Genomic DNA, 20,513 nt, shown 5'->3' on the forward strand with positions numbered 1-20,513 from the left:
TGTCTTCTCTCAGGGCGCCAGAACAGAAACATGGTGAATTTGTGTGAGCAGTGAGTTTGTGTGTACTTTCTCATACTTTGTGCGTCTCAGATGGGGAATCTGTGCAGCTGAGCGGTGAGTTGAGGTTACATGGTGCGTTGGCTTTAATGGGACTTAAGGATCAGTGAGGGAGGTTGACACGGCGTAATTGACTTATGAAGAGGGCTTTTGAGTAAATCTGCATTTGAGGGCGACGATGGAGCGAGAGCTACTGCGTACAGTGGCTAACACGCACGTGTGCGCGCGCACGCTATGTACTGAATGGCCTTTTGACAGCTGGCCGTGAAGAGTGATGAAGAGGCCATCACTGAAGGAGCCGAGGCTATGTTAGGAAACGCAAAGTCGGAGGAGGTGAGATGGTGTATTTACGGTGGAGTCCAGAGCTATTAAAGTGTCAGACTATCAAGTAACTGGAGGTGGAGAAGGATTAATATGGCAATGTGCAGATTTGTGGAATTGATGTGCGGGCCTAAATGTTTGAGGTGACGATAGTGTAATGGCAGAGAAGTGGGTATGAGGGCTTTGCCAACTCGAGTCGAGGGTCTGACGGATTCGAGTTTTTGAACACAGTTACAGATGTTTCTGGACTGAAGCTGCATGCAGACGGTATTTTGGGAGAATATTTTACTATCAAAACCATGACTTGACTGGTTCTTTTGTCCATCCACTGAATGCTTGCTCTTTTGAATCTTGGTAAGAAACATTCTGAACCAATTACAGTTGGCTTAAGTGAAGAATACCAAACAGACAGTACTTTTTTACATGACTGTTTGAGATTTGAGTCTTTGATGGTGTGCGTGTTTAGGCTACGTTCCGACAGCGTTCATAAGAGTGTGAACAGTACACATGGAAACTGAACTTTCCAATTTTGATTTTGCTGCTGTTCTATGTGCTCCTAAGTCAGAGAGACAAGCCAGATTTTTTTGCAATGTGACGTCAATCTGAATTTATGCAACTGTGAGTGTTAAACCTCGTACAGTATCTGTTTGGTGTGACATGTGTGCACAAGGAAAACTTGTATAGTAAGTGTGGAAGACCTGGACCTCAAACCAACGAATAAGTATTGGTTGGATTACCTTTTCAATTTATGCTAAGCTTGACTGAGTTTTACGTGACAAACACAGCGGTCAGTGACATTTTTCTGTCGGGAGCATGATCAATTCACACTGGAATCTAATACTGGTGCCATTAAAAGTAATCTAAACGGAACAAAATAGCTGGATCTGAGCAGTAACTCCACATATTAAGTCTTGCAGTGTGAACGTTGCCACTGTCTCATAAACTCTGAGCTGGCCCAAATATTACACTCTGCAGTTTGGACCCGAGCTGATTGTAGCTTATCTTTTCCAACTTTAGGTTATTGTGAAGTTGCTATGGGGCAATTTTCACTGTTCCACCAAAAGCAATTGTTTATATGTGTAAACATGGTTTTACGACTCAAAGCGGACCTGGAAGCAGCCGTTGACACTTGGCAGTTGACACTTTGTTCTTTCCAATCCGTGTAAAAGGGGTGAACCTATGATCTGCAGCGTAAAAATTTGATTAAGTGAAACAGAATCTTGTTTTTTTATTTTGCTGTGTTTGCAGTCCTGAGGTGGTTTCATTCCTGGCAACAAGTGACCTTGCTTACCTGTCCAAACGCTGTAGAAACGTTGCTACAGAACTGGAGACAAAATCCCCAGCACCTGCAAATGATGCATGGATGACTGGCGATGTACATGACAACGACTGCTTTTTTTATTCCTGACACCTCTCGTGTGTTGGATTGGGCCACGATTAGGATAATAATGGCGTCTCGTGTGATCCCGGCACGACAATCATTTAACGTGTGACATCTTTTGGCTTTAGCTTCACACAATGTGTAGAAACATATTAGTGGGAGCATTAATACAGCAAGATCTTTCCAGCTCATTGTTGTTGGCCCGTGTACAGCTTTGTAAGTGGGAAAATATGGGAGATAATATCGTAAATTTTGTATGTTTTGGCAAGGCGCATTAATGGGATCAGCTCATTTGTATTGTTCTGGGCAGGCGGGTTCATTTTATGTTCTGTATTTGTCCTTTTTAAAAACTCTGAAGAACCAGCTGTTTTAATTGATTTCAGTTGTTCCGAGGGAGGCTGACGTCAAGCCGTTAAAGGCTGTTTTCACACCTGTATTTCATTCCAATTCATGTGTTACAGCAATGTCACAATGCTGCATTCAACCTCGGTTGAGTTTGTGTTCACAGGGCAAATGAGAACAATTGTAAAACTGTTATCAAATAGTTTCGTGATTTGTCCTGTTTCTGCAGGAAATCAGCATCAGCCCTTGCACGGGCATTTACTGCTGCTCTGTGGTTCATGTAACAGTGTTCTGTATACACCGATCAGGCATAACATTATGACCACCCTCCTAATATTGTGTAGGTCTCTCTTGTGCCTCCAAAACAGTTGCAAGTGCATCCCACAGATACTTGATCAGTTTGGGATCTGGTGAACTTGGAGACCAGGTCAACATCTTGTGCTGTTTTTTTTTTTTGTTTGCTTTTTTGAGTTGTTCCTAAACTGTTTTTGTGTGTGTGCCTGTGTCAGGCTGCATACTGCTGAGGATGGCTGCTGCCATCAAGGAGTGTCATTGCTATGGGGTGGGGGTGCCTGGTCTGGTCTAGGTGGGTGGTACATGTCTAAGTAACATCCACAGCAGAACATTGAACTGTCACAAGATGGTCAGTGTTATTTACTTCTCCTGTCAGTAGTTTTAATGTTATGGCTGATCGGTGTATGTAGATGTTTAGCCGGACCGAGCATCTAGGCTATGTATTGAAAACATGCTGCCAGACTTCTCAGAAGGAGAAGACATGTTCTGGAGGCATGTAACAACCTATTCACCAGACAGCTTCTCTTTCAGAGATGCATCAGACAAACTGCTTGGTTATATTATTGTGAGGATAGCTGTCCACTGGTAACATGTGTTTTCACTGCGTATGAATCGCTCCGGGGAGACCACTTTCTCTAACTGGTTTCATGTCCGTTCATTTGTTCCAAAACGTAGTGCGGTTGCTGTGTTCACATCAGCCTAAACAAACCATCTTGGGCTTGGAAAACGCTTCTGGTTTCTGAACAACAAAGCACCCTAAGTTAACAATGTCTTTTCACTTTTTATTGGACCATGATCTATACCCGAGGCAGAGAGAAAAGTGGCCAACCTGTGAGGTGTCATGGTTGAAGATGATGGCGCTGAGGTCACCACAGTTGTAGTGTGTAATGAGGTCCTCTGTAGTGTAGGAGCCCTGTAGGCTGCCCGCTCTAACGCCCTCGTGCTGCAGCAGCGTCTGGTTCAAAGCAAACAGCACCTGCGAGGAGAGAGAGAGAGAAAGACAGGAAGGGTGCCGTTACTTCCTGCATCCACAAACTCGGCTATGTTTTCAAGAGGAGAGGCAGAAAATCAGCAAAAAGAGGCAGAAACTGCACAAACGCGGTCGGTGTTTTTAAAAATATAATGCGACCTTAATATACAATGACGCCGTTATGTTCGGTGTCTGAAAGAAATGCTTTCTTTTGCAGCCTTTTTTTTTTATTATTATTTCTTTCTGGTTGTTTTCATACTCTTTCCATACAGACTGACTGCAGGTAAAAGCAGACCACAAAAGACATGGCAGGAGTCCACTGACTTTCTCCTGAAGGAAGGAGAGAACAGTAAAAGAAAGTGAGAGCTGAGGAAAGGGAGAGAGCGAGAGAGAGAGAGAGGGGGAGAGAGACTTTAAAAATAACCCTTCTTTCTCCTTCACCGGGACCAGGGTGTCGTAAATTTACAGCGCCCATTAAAATCAAAAGTAAACCCTCTTTAGAGAGAATTTATAGTGTGCAGCCGCCAGCCAGCCCCAAAAACTCCGCAGCTGTCCTAGACACCAGGGGTTAACCTCCGCGCTCCCGCCCTCGACAATCCCACGCCACCTCCGACTGGCCTAGCAACCAAGGCCGAGCTGTCAGTCACTGTTAAGCTCTCTTACAGGAACCAGAGGTGTGTTTGAAGGAGAAAAAGTTATTATTTTTTTTTTTTTTGTCCTCTTTCTGCACTGAAACTGATTCACACAGTTCTGCGCCCGGAGCGAACGTCTGAGCTGACTTGATTAGAGCGCAGGCCTCAGCTCATCATATCTCCAGACCGCACCAGACCGATCCGTGTCCACGATTCTAATTACAGAGAAACCTGACGAGCGCGTCGGAAAATACTGCGGGGAGAGCGTCGGCATCCAGGCTCAGGTGATTTGTGGAGCAGCTTAAGGCCGATACAGCTGCACAACTGATTGAGGCCGATGTCAAAAGTCCGGGTCGTAATTCACGCAATTAAGTTATGTTTTCCCAATCATAAATGCCCGTATTGTGCATATTGAATGTTTAAACTCCAGGTAACCTTTGCGCTGGGATAATCACAGCCAAGCTCTAAGCTCAGCCTTGTGACTCTCTTTCTCCCTCTCTCTGAGGTCATTGTGTTTGCTAACCAGTCTCATGTTTGCCTTTTTTTGCTTTACTCCACTTTTTTTTTCGTGATGCAAAGAGACAGATGTTCAGCTAACAGCATGTAGAACTCTTTTATTGTCCTTTTTCTTTCTCACTTGAGAGGAGACTCCATCTTTCTCTAATTTTTATGCCAGGGCCTGATCTCTACTCTGAGTCTTATTTATTTCATCTGGTATATTTTCCCTGCTACACTCAATGACATACCGCCGCCCTGTTAGACGCACATAATCCTGATTACAACCCAAATCAAACATGTGACAATTTCAGTCCTGAAAAAAATATGACATTTTTGCTTTCTTTGGCTCATACCTCAGCACCAGGCTTCCTAAATCCCGGAGCCCCTTGCTGGCTTTGTAATGACACCTCATATACCTCATTCAAAATGTCTATTTCCATCTGGCATGACATTGTTTAATTGCTCTGAAGTCCAGGTAATGCAGAGGTGTGGTGCCAGGCCCACAGAGACTAAAGCTGACCGGTGGCTAACTGGCCAGAGTCGCTATTAATTTTGCTTCTGCGCCAGTAAGTCCCCCGGTCCTTGACCTGCAGGGCTCTTTGCCACCTCTCAAGGGTTTTTCCTAAAGAAACACCGGAGCGGGCTCAAGGAGCTGGCCGAGCACACACACCTGCCAAGATTTTTGCAATGCTTTCAGCTTCACTAGTTTCCCCGACCTGAGGGACAGACACGAGGGCGAGTGGACTCAGTTGGTCATGTTGTCAAGGGAGCTGTTATTTCAATATTGTCCGTCTCCCAGGTGAAGAACATCTTGGCAGCCGTAACCATGGCGCCTGAGTTTGTACTGATCTGAATGAGAGAGCACGTCAATCACTGCAGGGGAGGCAAAAGGGGAGAACGAGGGGGTGAGAGGAAAAATGCAAACATTCCCTGTGTGTGTGTGTGTCTGTGTGTGTGTGTTTGTGTGCGTGTGTGTGCATGGACACACGTGTTGACTGACAGAGTGGGTGTTCTCATACTGAAGTGGCCTACTCACTCTGACAGAGCGACTCTCTCACAGCCAGACCTTTTCAAAGTAACGAACACTGACTCTGTTCACCGCATAGTTTACGGCAGCAGGTCTCGCTTCTCTCTTCTTCTTTTTTTTTTTTTTTCTCTCATCTCGTGTAATACATGCGTGAGAAACTCCCATTGTAATTAAATAAAAGCTTTATAAGAACAAAGCTGGAAGGAGCGGGGCACATGGATGGTCTTGGAGCCTGCGATCCGAGCGCAGCACTCCAAAAATTCATTAGCGAGGGCTGGAAAGAAAACAGAAAGAAGAAGGGGTCGGGCAGGAGTAATAGCAACATAAAATAAAGAAATCAGAGAGATCTTTTAAGTTTCAGAAAATGCCATTTATCAAGTGGTGTGTGCCGTGCAGCAATTGCCCTTGAAGTGCATTAAATCCTGGCTGTTAGCTAGCAGTAAAGTTAGCTTCTTTGAAGGCTTTGCAGGTCTGAGCTGTGCAATGAGTAGGTGCCGATGACAAGGTGCTGGAAGCCAGTGAGCTCACTCTTGTCGACTCCATCACCCCCCTGTTATATGTCCTTAAATCTGAATCTGACGGATAGAGCTAAAGACTTGGGGGATGCAATATAACAGAAGGAAGTGTCAGAGGGTGGAAGCCAAACACTGAACTCTGGCAAAGAAGGTAAATTAACCCAGAGCATGGTGATTTACTATACATAGGACTCACTAAAACCAAATGAAAAGCACACAATAACAAAAAAAAGAGAACACTTTTACATGTTCATCCTGCTCCTTCAATCATTCCCCACTCCTTTGTGCCCACTTTTCTCAAGACAACATTTGTTTTTCTATCCATTAGTCACCTTTCCTCTCGCAGCTTTGGTAAAACAATGAGACACTATTCAACGTTGTTCCAAACTGACAGAGAAATAGAGAACAAAGCAACAAAGGGAGGAGAAACAGCAAGACGGAGAGCAGAGAACAAAAAGCCAGAGAGAGTTGAAAGTGCGAAAGAGTGGAATAAGACAAATAAAGCCTTGTTCTCTGTGAGGAGCATGTGTTGTACATATGGAGGTGATTCTTCTCCACTGGTGCGGGGAGGAGTTTGGGTTTGTGGGTATACAATATATGGGTAAGGCCAGGAATGGGTACTGGGTGTAACGAGGCAGTCAGGTGCATGAAAGCCAAGCAAAAGCCTGCCAGCTTCAGGAGATAGGAATTTGTTCCTGCACACGTCTTTCTTTTCTCCCTTGCTCCTACTGCTGTGTATGTCTCAGTTGTTGTTCTAAACGAACCTGGAAAGTGGCATTCACATAAGGCTAAAACATCCCAGTACTATATGGCTTTGGTTTACCATTCCTTAGGCAGATGTGTCTCATCAAGAAAAAAAAAAGAAGAAAGAAACGAAATGTGGCGGACAGGGCAGATAGATTAAGGAACATTCTTTTTTTTCCTGTTTTTTATCTCAGTTTTGGCCGTGGACTTTACTGCACACAACTGTTGTTTTACTGCAACGACAGCTGTTTTTCCAACAATATGAAGCAAGTTTAAATTCCCATGAAATCAGTTTCAGTGTCTGAGTGATTTTATTTGTCCTGTGATTAAGATCAACAATACGCCCAACTATGACAGAAAAAATATTCAGTAGATGTTCTTAATAATATTATCAATTCCTGGAAACCAGTCAAATATGTCCATTACTCATCCTGCACGTGGGGGCGAATACTAATTTTGCATCCAATGAAGCGCTTCCTCAAATTTTCATATCCCTCCCTCTCCTTTGTGTCTCTTAATCACCTGCAGCACTGGCAGCTCCTGATAATGTCTTGAACACGTATAGATGGGGCATGCTAAAGCCATTGGAGCCAGTCATAGCAAGCCGCTTACTGCACGTGCATGGTTTAATGTTACCCCATAACAATTGTATTTGTGAATGAAAGCAAAAGTTGTCAGCTGCTGCAAACCTGCTGCGTCTTTATACTAACACATAGATCTCAACATTAACACCAGAGATATTGGATCATTCTTCCTTGTCAAAACCTTACCACCTTCATTAGCCATAATGCTACTTTGCAGCCAGGGTGATGACTTTCATGTGTGGTATGCTAGTAATGGATAAACAGAGATGAGTGGTGGGAAAGAAGGGGCCTTTCCGTGTGGAGCTTGAATGTTGTCCCCCACAGAAAAAAGATGTGCATGTTAGATTAATTGCCGACTCTAGATTTTGGCAGTAGGTGCGCATTTGTGTGTGTGATATATTTTTCTCGCTGTTAGACTGGTGACCTGAGGTAGGCTTCAGCCACTTGTGACCCTTTACAGGATCAGCATTCAACAAATGCTGGTTCAGGTTGCATTTATTTTTTTTTCCGTAATCAAACTTGTGTAAAATTGGTGGAGCTCCCCTTTAATATTTTTATAATTTAAAAACTTAGTAGCCTCTTTTAAATAAAGACTATCCAAAGTTTGGAGTTTGAGGTCAGCTCATTCTTCCTCTCTTCATCTCTGGTCATTTAATCAGCCCCTTGGTAAAGAAAACAAACTGTTTCAGGGTGGTGCGTTCCCCTCTACCGCTCCCGTCTCCCCGAGAGCCGCTTGTGTTTCATTGCCCGAGAAAGAGAAGCGCTAGACCCCTGACCCAGGACACACACTGCTGGGTTCCTCTGGGCCTCACTGGCTTCCCCTGCGGGCTTTGGCTACAGTGCTCAAGAAGGGATTGGGTTCACAGCACCCTGGGGTGACTGAAGGAGAAGAGGTACTGTAGGGAGTTGAAATAACATCCAGGACGACTCAAGAATGCTAAGAAGTGAGACATCTCATCCCTGTTCCCCACAGAGCAGCCCAAAACAGCATAGATGCTAGCATTTGTGATTGTGCTTTCCCCTGCGTGACCATAGTAGAGAACCATAAATGCGTTTGTAAAAAAAAAACACGCGTGCATCCATTTTCTTGTAACCTGTGCTGTCTCAGTATGACTTCACGCTTCAATGCACATGTAGCAGTGGCGGGGCCGTTTTAAAAGGCTGCTGGTGTGTGATCTTTTACTCCTCACGAGCTCCGAAAAGCACCTTGAATGCATTAGGATGGAAAGATGGTGTCACACAAGACCACATCAAAGTTGTCCCGGGCAGCCTCACGTGAGCTTCAATATTGACTCCCACGGTTTTATCAAGAAGGCCCTCAAGACCTTATCTCCCTCTTCTCCATATCCGAGGGGATCATATAACCTGTCAAAGACTTTAAAGGCAACATTCGAGCATAAAAATGTGACCTCAGACGTCAGAGCATTTTCCGAATACTTTTACAACCCTCCAGCTCTTCTCTACTTGTATCGTTGGCGCATTTGAAGGTATGCGGCACTTTCACAGATCGTTGCTAACTTCCAAATCTTTATCTCTGTGAATACCCCACGCATATGTACGTACAATAAAAACGCATACACAACCCTTTATAATCACAGATGCTAATCATTAGACTCACCACATGCTCCTTGGAGCAAAACCTGTATAACCACATGCTGCAGTAATCACAATGTTTTGAATATTGTTTTTCTTCTGTCTCTGCCTCTCTTTCTCTTTCCACTTCCTTTCTCTCGTTCTCTTTTTGTGTCACTAAGTCTCTCGCTGTGCCTGGTCTACCTCCTGTCTCAGCCGAGGAAATCCAGGGATTAATGGAGGGACAATCCCAGTGGCAGAGGCCTGCTGCTCCCACCTTCCCCAGAAAGCCTCCCATTCTTTCCCCTCCTTCTTCCTTCCATCCTGTCTTATTTCCTCAGCAAGGCAGGGGGTGAGAGTCTAATGATAGTAGATATCCCTCTCTTAGTCTGGTATATATGGTTAAAAAAATCCTCTTAATATCCACCCGCTGCTCGTCTTTTCCTTATTCTTCCCTCTGCCAACTAAAGTTGAGACTGTCCTCCTTCCCCTTCTCGCTCGTCTCCTCTTGTTTATCTTCTTTCCTCCAATAAAACCATCCCTATAGGCACTCGTAAACACACACATCTACTATATACACCCCGAGCCTCCCGTCTCTCCTCTTAATAAGCGTCTCCAGTGAATGGGGGGAGTGGGTGTCGCCTCTACACTTGTCCACAAATAAACCCTGCTGTTTGACTTGGCAGCACTGCCGCTGCGCCAGTCATCCCAGCTTTCCTGCCTCCCCAGAAAACAGAGAAAATAATAAAGTATCACTTTATCCGGAGTGAAAAAGCGGACAGCTGGTTGCGCACTGCGAAGGACCACAAGCAGCGAGCAGTGCAGGGGGTGGAAGAGAGGTAGAAAATTGTGCTAATTTCTGTTTCCTTTCAACATCAAGGGTCCTGAGCCGTTACCCAGAAAAAAATGGTGCGCAGATTAAATCTGAATTGTGGCCAACCGTGTCCGTCCAGACTAATACGCATGTAGTGACTTTGAAGAAATTAAATAAAAGGCAGTGCAAGTTTACTTAGGCAGAATTCCCCGTTTCTGAAATATTGCATTCACAAAGATGTGACGGGTCATAGGCTATTGACGGGCCTCCAGCCACAGCTGCTGTGAGCACATGTGCATGAAAGCCCAAATTAAACAGAATTTAAAGCTGCACAAATCTATTAAAATAAAATATATTAACAGTCGATCAAATGTCATTTGAAAGGAGAGACTCCTTAGAGTTTCAGTGAGTTCAGAGTGTTTGTTTTACATCTCACAACTTGAGTATTTGGATTCACCCTCACAGTTCACATTCAAGTCTTTTCAAACTGCAGCAGGCATTTGTTTTCAGGAGAGTAGAAAAACAGCACAAATCAGTGCTCTGCTACTGCTACTGACATTAGCACCAAAACCAATGTTCAACCAATGCTTGTAACCCAAAAATTTTGATAGAAATAAAATTAAAACGTATTTAACATTGGTCTTCTTCAGAGACCCTTAGTGTCCAAAACAATGCTTTTCAAACTTGTATATTGCGAAGCTTATACTTTAACTGTTAGGGTCCATAAAAGAATCTCCTTTAAATGCCTTTCATTGAAGGAAAACACCTTTTGTGTGTTTACGAGGTGCTGGTGAACAGCGTTTGACAGCCGTGTCTCTAGTGAAGCCTACAAAAGGTAATAAAATGGTCTTAAATCAGATTTTATTAAAAGAGTTGTGAATAAGCTTGGCCTCTGACGTATCATTTTTTGAATTTTTAAAAATGTTTTGATCTGCTTATTTTAATAAACTAGTTTCTTTTGACTGATGGATGTGAGCTTCCCTTGAAGCAAATACAAATGATCCCACCATCAGATTTCTTTCGGAAAATAAGAAAATAAGGTCACTCTCACTTTATCTCTCGCAAAACTCATAGTCCACTTCTAACATCACGGCCTCCGCTAATCCTAACACATTTCACATTCACATTTTTTCCGAGGGGAAAACTCATTGAATTCCATCGGATTTATCCGGCTCCCATTATGATGTGTGATGCTATGCAAACCAGATGAGCTGGGTCTTCTCCACGGCATGAGAAAGGAGGAGGCAGAAACAGCCGTGTATGTTTAAAACGTGCCTCCCCGGCCTCAGAAACAGGGCCCGACCACTCTTTCTTATCTCCTACAGCCCGCCTTGGTTGGACTAATGGCTTTAGACAGAGTAATTCCCAAAGAATGATTTGTCCTTTGCAAAGTCCACATCTGAGGGCCGGCTGAAACACGAGAGCAGCACGTAATCTGCTGCATGAACATAAATGGTGTAATGGAGGAAACACTGTATCCAGACTGAGAAAAGTAAAGTGTCCGAGCAGCTAGTTGGGTCCAGGAGACTGAAGAGAGGAATCCTTGCAGGATCCTTTCTGTGGGTGCGTGCAAGTCAAGCAAGCATGCAGCCTTCAGTCATCACACATCATTCTGATGATATTCACATGATGTAATGTCAAGCTGAGTCAAGCTGACCTTTCCTCAAAGAAATCAGATTAGGTTTGTGTGTGTACCTCAGCATACACCCAAGATCAAATTGTTCCTGTTTGCACTATTTGACAAGTTTATTGGATTATTGGACTATTCACCTGCAGAGTGACGACAGTGGCCATGACTGAGAGGTCTTTACATACTGTATAAGAGTCTGCATGTTATGTGCGTTTCTGTTGTGTGCATCAGCAGAGAAGCAGACGGTAAATGGAGGAGGAGGAGGAAGAATAAGCAGGAAAGTTGAAATAATGTGAGGAGAAAGAATAAACTGCAAGAGACACAGCAGGAGGCATACTGTAAAAAAAAAAAATCTGTAAGAGCAAGAAAACACAAAAGTCCAGATGTTTACAGTTAACCAGGAGAGGTAGAGAAAAGAGAGGAGGGAGCAGACCTATTGGCCCTCACCACCTCCTCCTCTTCCTCCTCTTCCTCCTCCTCCTCTTTGTCTAACAGATCTGGAGCACAGCTGGCCGCTCCTGTCCTCCACTAGCACCCTTCTTCATCCTCCCAAAGCCCCTCCATCCTCAGACCTGTCGCCATCCCTCCATCAACAACAACTCCATTAAAAAAAACAAAACAAAAAACCCTCAGTCACCATTCTTCCTCTCTTTTTCCCACCCAGGTTACACACTCGCCGTGACAAATCTCTAGATTATACAGTTAAATCCTTCATCTAGCTCCCACCCTTCCATCTTTCTCTCTTTTCTTTCATTTGATGGCGGCTCTCCTTCCACCACTGTCACTGATCTCTGTTTACTCAGCTCTCGTGTCCTTCCGCCTTCCTGTGCTCCAGGAGCACGCACTTGTAACTTAATGCTGGTGCACATACAGTACGTGTGGATACTGCGTGTTTGGGTTTCCATATGCATCTGTCTTCACCGCAGAGTTTGTCCAAATTGCACACTGCTGTGACTGTCCAACGGAGTGGAGCAGGAGAAATAACAGTAAGTGGACCAAACTTCCTCTCCTCTCTTTCAGTCATGCCTCTATTAGACTCCATGCTGAAGCTAACGCGGCGTAATCCCTCGCAAGCACACCATTTCACGGCAAATCAGCAGGAAAAACGTTCGATTTCATGCAAGCATATTCAGCCTGCAGGAAAACAAAGAGAGACGGACTGAGACTCTAATGTAGACCTCTCAGGCACAAAAGAGATCAGTGAACAACCAGCAAATGTGTGTGAGTGAGTATTAAATGTTTTTTTTGTTTTTTTTTAACGGGGCTGGAATCACACTACCAGTGAGGGTCATGCCGCTCAGTCATTTCAAAACCTTCTGTCAGCGCAGCCATGAGGAAGTCCAAACAATCTCCCCAGTGAGAACAAGCTTTATTAGTTAAAGCGCGCATAAGGACACACACACAAATGTTTACGACAATCAGTGCTATTGCCAATTAATGTCTGCCAGCACTTAACAATCGTGGGACCACCACAGAGGTTTCTGATACTTTTGACAGACACCGTGAGTATTTTTAGTTTTGGAAAATGAATTGGCAGCCTTTTCGAAGCCACATTTTGTACATTGGAATTGTATGCATTTTGTGAGTGTGTATTTATTTTCTTTTAATTCACTGGAGAAAACAGCCAATGGCATGTTTTTAGCCTCCGTCCAAAAGACAAGAGTGCAACTTCCAGAGAAGCCTGAGTTGTTTTTCATTTGGTGGAGGGTTGGAGGGTTTTTGGATCCCACATGATGTCACTGAGACTAGACTTCTGATGAACTTCAGTAGTAATTTCATTGCAGGCATCCATTGGATGTGAAATTGTTTGGAAACATCAAAGTTCACGAGATGTGAGATGTTAGCTGACGCAGTTTAAGCTTGTTAGTTTTCTCGAGGTGAGCAAGAACAGGAACAAAGTTCGTTCTGCCCAGGTCTTTTACACTTCACGAGAAACTCAAGTGAACTCCGTAGAAGTCCTCTTGGGCCCTCCCACTGCAGCATACGTCACACACGCTAAGAATTATGGGAGATGTGGGAGATGGATGACGAGAGGCACTTTTCTTATTTTAGGATGTCGGCCAGTCGTTTTGACGGCCGTGTCCGTCGGATCGCGCCGCTCATTCGGCATGCACCCACACGCAGAGTGCTGATCCCCATCCAGCGGTCACACTGCGAATATTAGCATCTGGGAGCTCACAGAGCAGTGAGGCCGCTAGCACTTTTGCGCATTAACCACGCTTGTTGCGATTTTTGACCAATCAAAGAATAGCTGTCAGACACCACACGAGAAAAAAGGTCTGCCCATATGATGTGTCGAGGACAAGCTGTGAGAACTCCCAAATGACGTAATTTTGTTCTCACAGCCGAGGAGCGAGAACAAACTTCTTCTTGCGGAGTATTTAAGAAGCTTTAGTTGTATAGATTATTCTTCTTAATGTCTGAGGGAAATATTAATATTCCAAACGGCTTCAACCTTACGACCCTTGCACCTCCTACATTAAGCTTCCTGAACTGTTGGCTCTAGCTGACGCCTTCTCACGAGTTATGGCCGATGTTACCACTTAAATGAAGCGCATTCATTGTACACGACTCCACATGGCATAACCACACAACTCCCATTTGAAGGGTATCTCCGTCTGTTTTACTCCCTTTCTGTGAGTGAAAGTCAGTATTAATGTGCTGGTTTTACCTGGAATATCTTAGTGGAGTCGAATACTTATAAATCCACAACACACGGGCTGATCGTAGGGAGATATATTGCAAGCTCACCGACATGCACAAACCAAACTTAAACCAACCTCACACAGACTTTAAATAGCAGCCAGCGACCTTCACATAGTAGTAAAAGCTCCAGTCAGCAAAGTTAAGAAGAAAAGTAAGTTGAAACAGGATATGAGAAGGAGGGAAGTGGGTGTGTAAAATTGAAAATGAGGTGGTATAATAGGGGTTCCTGATGTTACTACTAAAGTATTTCACTTATCCATAGAATATACAGCGTCGGTAATGAATTCAAGACCCGCACTGTTACAGATGTTAGAAAAACATTACAACAGAAGACAACGTTGAAACAGACAGAAACACTGTGACTTTGGTAGTTTCTTGGATTACACTACTTGTAACAGTGGAAAGTCTGCAAATCCGCGTCTTTAACAGGTATTGAAAAGTAAGAAAGTGGTCTAGATCATGAAAGAGTTGTTTGATATAATTTAGGATAGTTTCCAAGTGACAACACTTTTCTGCAAACTCTCAAATTGACGAGTTTCTAGGGGATTACATTTGTAGTTGGTGCAACTGAACAGAAATAAACTTGTTCTCTTTTGTATGCAGTGACTGTAATGTGTACGTAAAGGTTAGGATTTCGAGAAGGGGGAAATGTGATTTATGCAGTCAGGGCATCAGCCAGGAGGCTTCCAAAGTGCTACTCTTCGTTACTGAGTTTTAGCTTTTCCATGCTGCAATGAATTAACAGGGTCTAGTCGTAGTGACAGCTGAATCAGACGTCGGGCCTGTGCTGAAAATTGGACTGAGGAGGAATTAATCATATTTACAAGCAGCACATAAATGAGTCAGCTTGCATCATCAGAGCAAGTAATCAACGTTGGAGGAGAGAGAGCTGGGGAGGACGTGTATTTGTATAAGTGTTCAAGTGTATTTATGTGTGATAGACAGGGGGGAAAGAAAAGTATCTGTGTGGAAGAGACGGGGACGCCAGCTTAGAGACAGAAGGAAACAGGCAAACAAACAGAGCAGAAACCTCACAGCAGCACCAAGTAGGAGGTGGTGAAGGGGGGGTAGAGAGAGTGATATGATATGGGTATTAACTCCACCATGCTGCCAGTGGTTTTTAGGTGGAAGGCAGAGTCTGGACAGCATGTGGTGGAGGGGTTACAGTAATGCTGGCCGTAGATTAGCAGCTCTTCCTCTAGCTGGCCTTGAGTGGGAGCGGTGCTGGCTGTCACATCAGAGACAGGGCATTTAACTGCCCTCATAAGACTCTCATTATTTCATAAATCTGCAGTTTAGGCGCTCGGCCTTGTTGATTTGAGCCTCTGCCAGGGCTTAGAGAATGTTTTTACAATCTCCTTAATTTATTTACAACCTTGATTCATTTTTTTTGTGTGTGTATGCACGTGGGTGTGAGAGCGCAGGAAAAAGTCAGAGGCTAGTGGACGGGTGAAATTAACTGAGCTCACCGGCTAACGGAGTATCCTGTCTTTTTGTGTCTGTGCGCACCATCCAACAGGAGCTATAATGTGATAATTCTTGTCCAGAGCCAACAGAGAATTAAATTTCACCACATCTGGTGCGCACATGAAATATTTTTTTATTTATAAATCTGCGACAAATATTTCAAGTACCAACTTTATTCTGCTCTGTCACATTCTTGGCTGGACCCTGCATCTCTGTAGCGTCTTTGTTATCGTGACTCCGATGCAGTGGAGTGTCTGGTTCCCCACGAGCCGACCACAGTTTACTTAACAGCAGCGGCCGCCGTACTCAAACTCATGCACATACATAAATGTAAACACGCATTTAAGTTTTAACTATACAGAAAAGCATGTATTTTTCTCTGCTGTTCTCTGGAGCACATGTTTACTGTGGAATAAAATGTGCTGTTACAAATATTTATCTTGCTTTGTAAGACATCCATTTATGAACATGTCTTTCTTTTTTTACATTCTTTCTTGCTGGCTTATGAGACACTCATACTTATCGCTTCCATATTCAGCCACCCTCCAACCACCCAGAGCTCTCAGCCCTGTCGCCTCCCAGGGAAAGTGCTTGGTATGAAGAAATCCAATATGATTAAGACTATGATTGCTGCTTCTAATAGTTTTAGCACCCATACCCTCTATTAAGGAAAACATTGGGTTTGGACCACAGCTCAGCACAGACTTCTGACAGAAAGGATCAGCTTGTGGGAAAGACCCATAATTTACTTTCTGAGAGCATATGTGTGTGTGCGTATGTACAGTAGGTGTGAGTTGTACGTATGTGGGCACATACATCTGTCTGCCTGTGCTTTTTTTCCTACAGCGTTTTTTTTTGTGTGTAGGTGTGTAGGTGTGTATACATTTCATACTGTGAGTGTGTGTGTGTGTTTGGGCAGCCCACAGTGGCTCAAGAGCAGACTTGGTCAGCCATGCTGAGGGTTTGTGGCCAACCCGACCCACAGATCACAGGATTGTGGCTTTAAATGGGCCGCAAATCATCAAAGAGGCCACACCGATGGAGAGGAATGTTGAAGCGGACGGGAGGAGTACTGGATAAACAAGATTACAACTTCTGCAGTTTGTCTTCTCTCGAAGGCAAAGAGCAAAACCCTTGGCAGAAACAGCTCCAGGGAGAAATAGCAGAGAGAAGCACGATACATTATGTAGTGTTATATAATCTGTGCATGGAGTTTATTGGATTATTTTAAACATCATCTGCTTTAACTTCTGTATTTTGTCTGCTGTGCTTGTTTCCTGATTTAAAAATTACACTGCATTTGTTCACTGACAATGACAAGTTTCTTTTTTTTTTGTAATTGTGCAAGGTCAGTTTAGACTTGCAAGATGCAGGTTTTTTTGTGATGGATTTCCTCATTTTTTTGGCCTCTTCACACCGGGAAGTGGATCAACGAAACTGCTAACTATAAACGCCTGGGCTAGCACTAGTTAGTCAAAATAGCAACAGCAATGTGAGGGCTGAGGCAGGAGTTGGCAAAAATGCCTTTAATTTAACAAAAGGAAACTGAAGGCGCTGCATAAGGCAGGAGATCCAAAAACAAAAATCAAAAGACCACGAAGACTTGAACAAGACATGAAAATCTAAAAAAAAAAAAAACATTATGACACGACAGAGGACAAAGGGAAAGGCAGGACTATATATACACAAGGGCAGAGGAGACACAGGTGAAAACAATCAGGGCGGGGCAGAGAATTACACAGGTGGGAAATCACAGGACAGGAAGAAGGCAAGATGGGAAACAAGGAAAAACTTAAAATAAAAGAACTCAAAAACATGAAACATGAACAAAACTCAAAACATGAACACAGGAAATCATAACACAGAATCATGACAAGCAAAGTTTTTGTCTCCGTCTTCACCATTTGTTCGTCGTTCACAAAAACACATTTAAGAGACACTGGTGCAACAAGCTTTGATGGCATCCTCCATTTGGGACCCTCTGGTTCTCCCTCAAGATTCACCACCATACCTATATCAAGACAGGCAGCATGACAGCTCCCCGGAAATAAGGCCAAAATATCTTGATCACCCCTGGTGTCTTGTTGCAGGGGCGCTGCAGGTGACACTGAAACATTTCATATGACTTTAAGGCCTATAACTTTTGAAGTATTCACCCAATCCTTATGACACTTAGCAACTGTCATCGCAAGATGCCTGCGTACAATCACGCCAAGTTTCGTGAAATTTGGGCTGTAGGGGGCGCTACAACGACTACATGTTTATATCTCACAAACCACCACAGTAAACTGCTTGAAATTTGACAATAATAATCTGTGGATGACTCCTTACAAGCCCACCAAGTTTCGTGCAATACGGTCTGTAGGGGGCACTACTGGTGACTTATGCCTCTGCGTCCCGCTCGGAGACGACTTCGCCACGGCATGGACCCCTTTATGATTGCTAGCGATCATCTAGTTTGGGATTGTTTTTTGATGAGCTCTTTGATGTTATACATCCATATGTCATCATGATCGACAGCTGTGATTGACAGCTGCTCTGAGTGGAGCTGTGCGAAATTGTACATAAGAACTCTGAAGGGTTGACCTTCCACTGCCTGTTTCAAACCACAAAATGAGCACTGGGACCAAGACCAACATGATTTGTAAGTCAATGTGAATGCAGTGAACACAACCAGTCTATTGAGAAAAGTAGCTGGTATGTAGCTAGCTAGCTTGGCTAGCGGTTATTAGCTGAGCTAGCTTGGGTTATGTGTTCGTGAGAAGAGTCCATATGAACAGACCTCGCTTGTAGTATTTACGAACTCATAGCTGGAAATTTTTGATATTTTCAGATAGGACAAAGGTGGATGGTACATTAATATGCTGAAATTTAGTTGTATAGAGATTTCTTTGCAGTTTTATTAGTCAAATACTAATGCCTTTACATTTCCTAGTTACCCAGTCGTTAGCATGCTAAGTGTTAGCCTAGGTGGCTTCTAGTTGCCTAGAAACACTCTTCTCACAATTTACAGTCGTGATACAATTTTAACGCCAAGCATTTTGTATACAGAACTTCCAATATCGTAACCACAAATTCATCTGAAGGCAGAACGCATCTTCCCTCCCTGGTCACTACTTTGCACTCTGGTTGCAAGATGGCCGATTTCTGTGAGTTTATGGTTTCATTGTTGTGCAGTGCGTTGTCTATCTTTTTACTGGTATCAACACAGTTTGAGATCTATTAATGGAACTAATTTGGCTGTCAAAGTTCATCAAAGTTGAATTTAACATGAAAAATTAATGCAGATTTACCCCCCAAATTGCCCAGTAATGGCAATAATGGCATCACTGCTAAATAAATGGTGCTATGAACAGGCCTTTACTCCACATGTGAACAGGTGGAGCTCCAAATCCAAGTTTGATGATGCACAGACACCGAACCGTGTTTGGACAGAAACAACTGAACATGTGGAGCCACAGCACACTTCACGATAGAGACATAACACACACAGACACACACAGACACACACACACACACACACACACACTACATCTTTGTGACCCCGTCCTAACCTTAGTGTTATCTTCCCCCCGATCGCTGTCTGAGACTGCAGACCAACTGTCTGCCAGAGCTGGAGCCACAGACACACAAACAAACACGTTCTCACAGTCTCACATCCACACATGCACACACACCCTTCAGCTTAATGGCTCAGTGTCACCATGGAGGAAATCATTTCCTATCAAAGCTGCTGTGACTTTCCAGATCTCTTCAGTTTTAATTGTCAGATATGGTATGCTCTCTTTCTCTGTTCAATTCAAACCTGATTTCACATCTATTTATATGTACATTTGCGTTACTGGTGCCATGTCTAATCTCTTCTTTCCACACACTCTCAGGTTCCATCTCACCACACTCCCTGCTGATCCAAAGCCTATCTTAATTAACACTGGGATTTTACTAGATCGCTGTTGGTTTAGTACCAGCTACACGCCAGCTTAGACAGTGATTAAGTGCTGAAGTTGGGGCCGAGGCCATGGGAGGATGTGTCACACAAACATACATACAATCACGATGTTATGGATTGGAGGTTCACGGGAAACGGTAACTGTCAAAGTCAGTTGTGCAGAAACTGAGCCACATCAAGCGGTGCCACGGTTCCTCAGTGTGTGAGTGTTTATGTGTTCTCCTGCATGCATGAGCGTGTGCCAGTGACCCAGTAGTTAGTGTGGTTACGGGTGAGTAGCCGTGGTTTCAGTGACTACGCACACACACACACACACACACACACACACACACACACACACACAAAGAGAGAGAGAGAGGTGCTTGCTGACAGACTCTGCACACTTCAGGGTTACAAGAGAAGAATGGAAAAGAATGCCTGTACACTGCAGCTCCCACAAATAAATACCCTGTCCACCACAGCTATTGTTGTAAAAATACTATAAAGGAAGTAACACACAATTAAACACATACTGGTAAACATACACGCATACACAAACACATCCTGAGCCAAAAAATTTCTTTTAAAAGCCAATGAACACACACTCAAGTTTACCTTCGGCACAACAGAGACACAAAACTTATGCTCCCCTCCACTTCTCCTCCTCGGGGTCCCCATCCCTTTTTCCACCTCATTTCCATTCTCCCCCTCTCTCTCTCTCTGTCCACATCACCCTCCCCCCATGTCCATCAACACCCCCACCTGGTTCATTTCAGGCCAGGCCCTCAGTGGCCATGGCAACGCTCCAAGAAGGTGGATGAGTCAACAGAGAACCACAGAGGCCCTTCTCTCCACCTCCGTCTCTAGGGGTGAGATGGTGGAGTGTGGGGACCTCGCTCACTGAGCCAGTGGAGGAGGAGGAGAGGACAAGCTGCAGAAAGTTCTTAAATACAAAGAGTCCTGCAAATGGGAGTTTTCAAGTTTTCACAGTGATGTGAGCAAACTCATAAAATATCTAGAGGGCCAAACTG

At 44.0% G+C, this 20,513-nt stretch overlaps 1 protein-coding gene across 1 annotated transcript in view; it reads right to left on the reverse strand.

Moving 5' to 3' along the window:
- The window catches only part of trabd2b (TraB domain containing 2B), a 72,494-nt gene that overhangs the window by 28,358 nt on the left and 23,623 nt on the right, over window positions 1–20,513 (reverse strand). The window contains exon 3 of the mRNA XM_084547647.1: window positions 3,225–3,371. Within this exon, the coding sequence (XP_084403773.1) occupies window positions 3,225–3,371 (147 nt within the window). The remainder of the gene's footprint in view (window positions 1–3,224; window positions 3,372–20,513) is intronic.

Source organism: Chelon labrosus, assembly GCF_963514085.1.
Source record: "Chelon labrosus genome assembly, chromosome: 7".
Taxonomy (NCBI): Eukaryota; Metazoa; Chordata; class Actinopteri; order Mugiliformes; family Mugilidae; genus Chelon; species Chelon labrosus.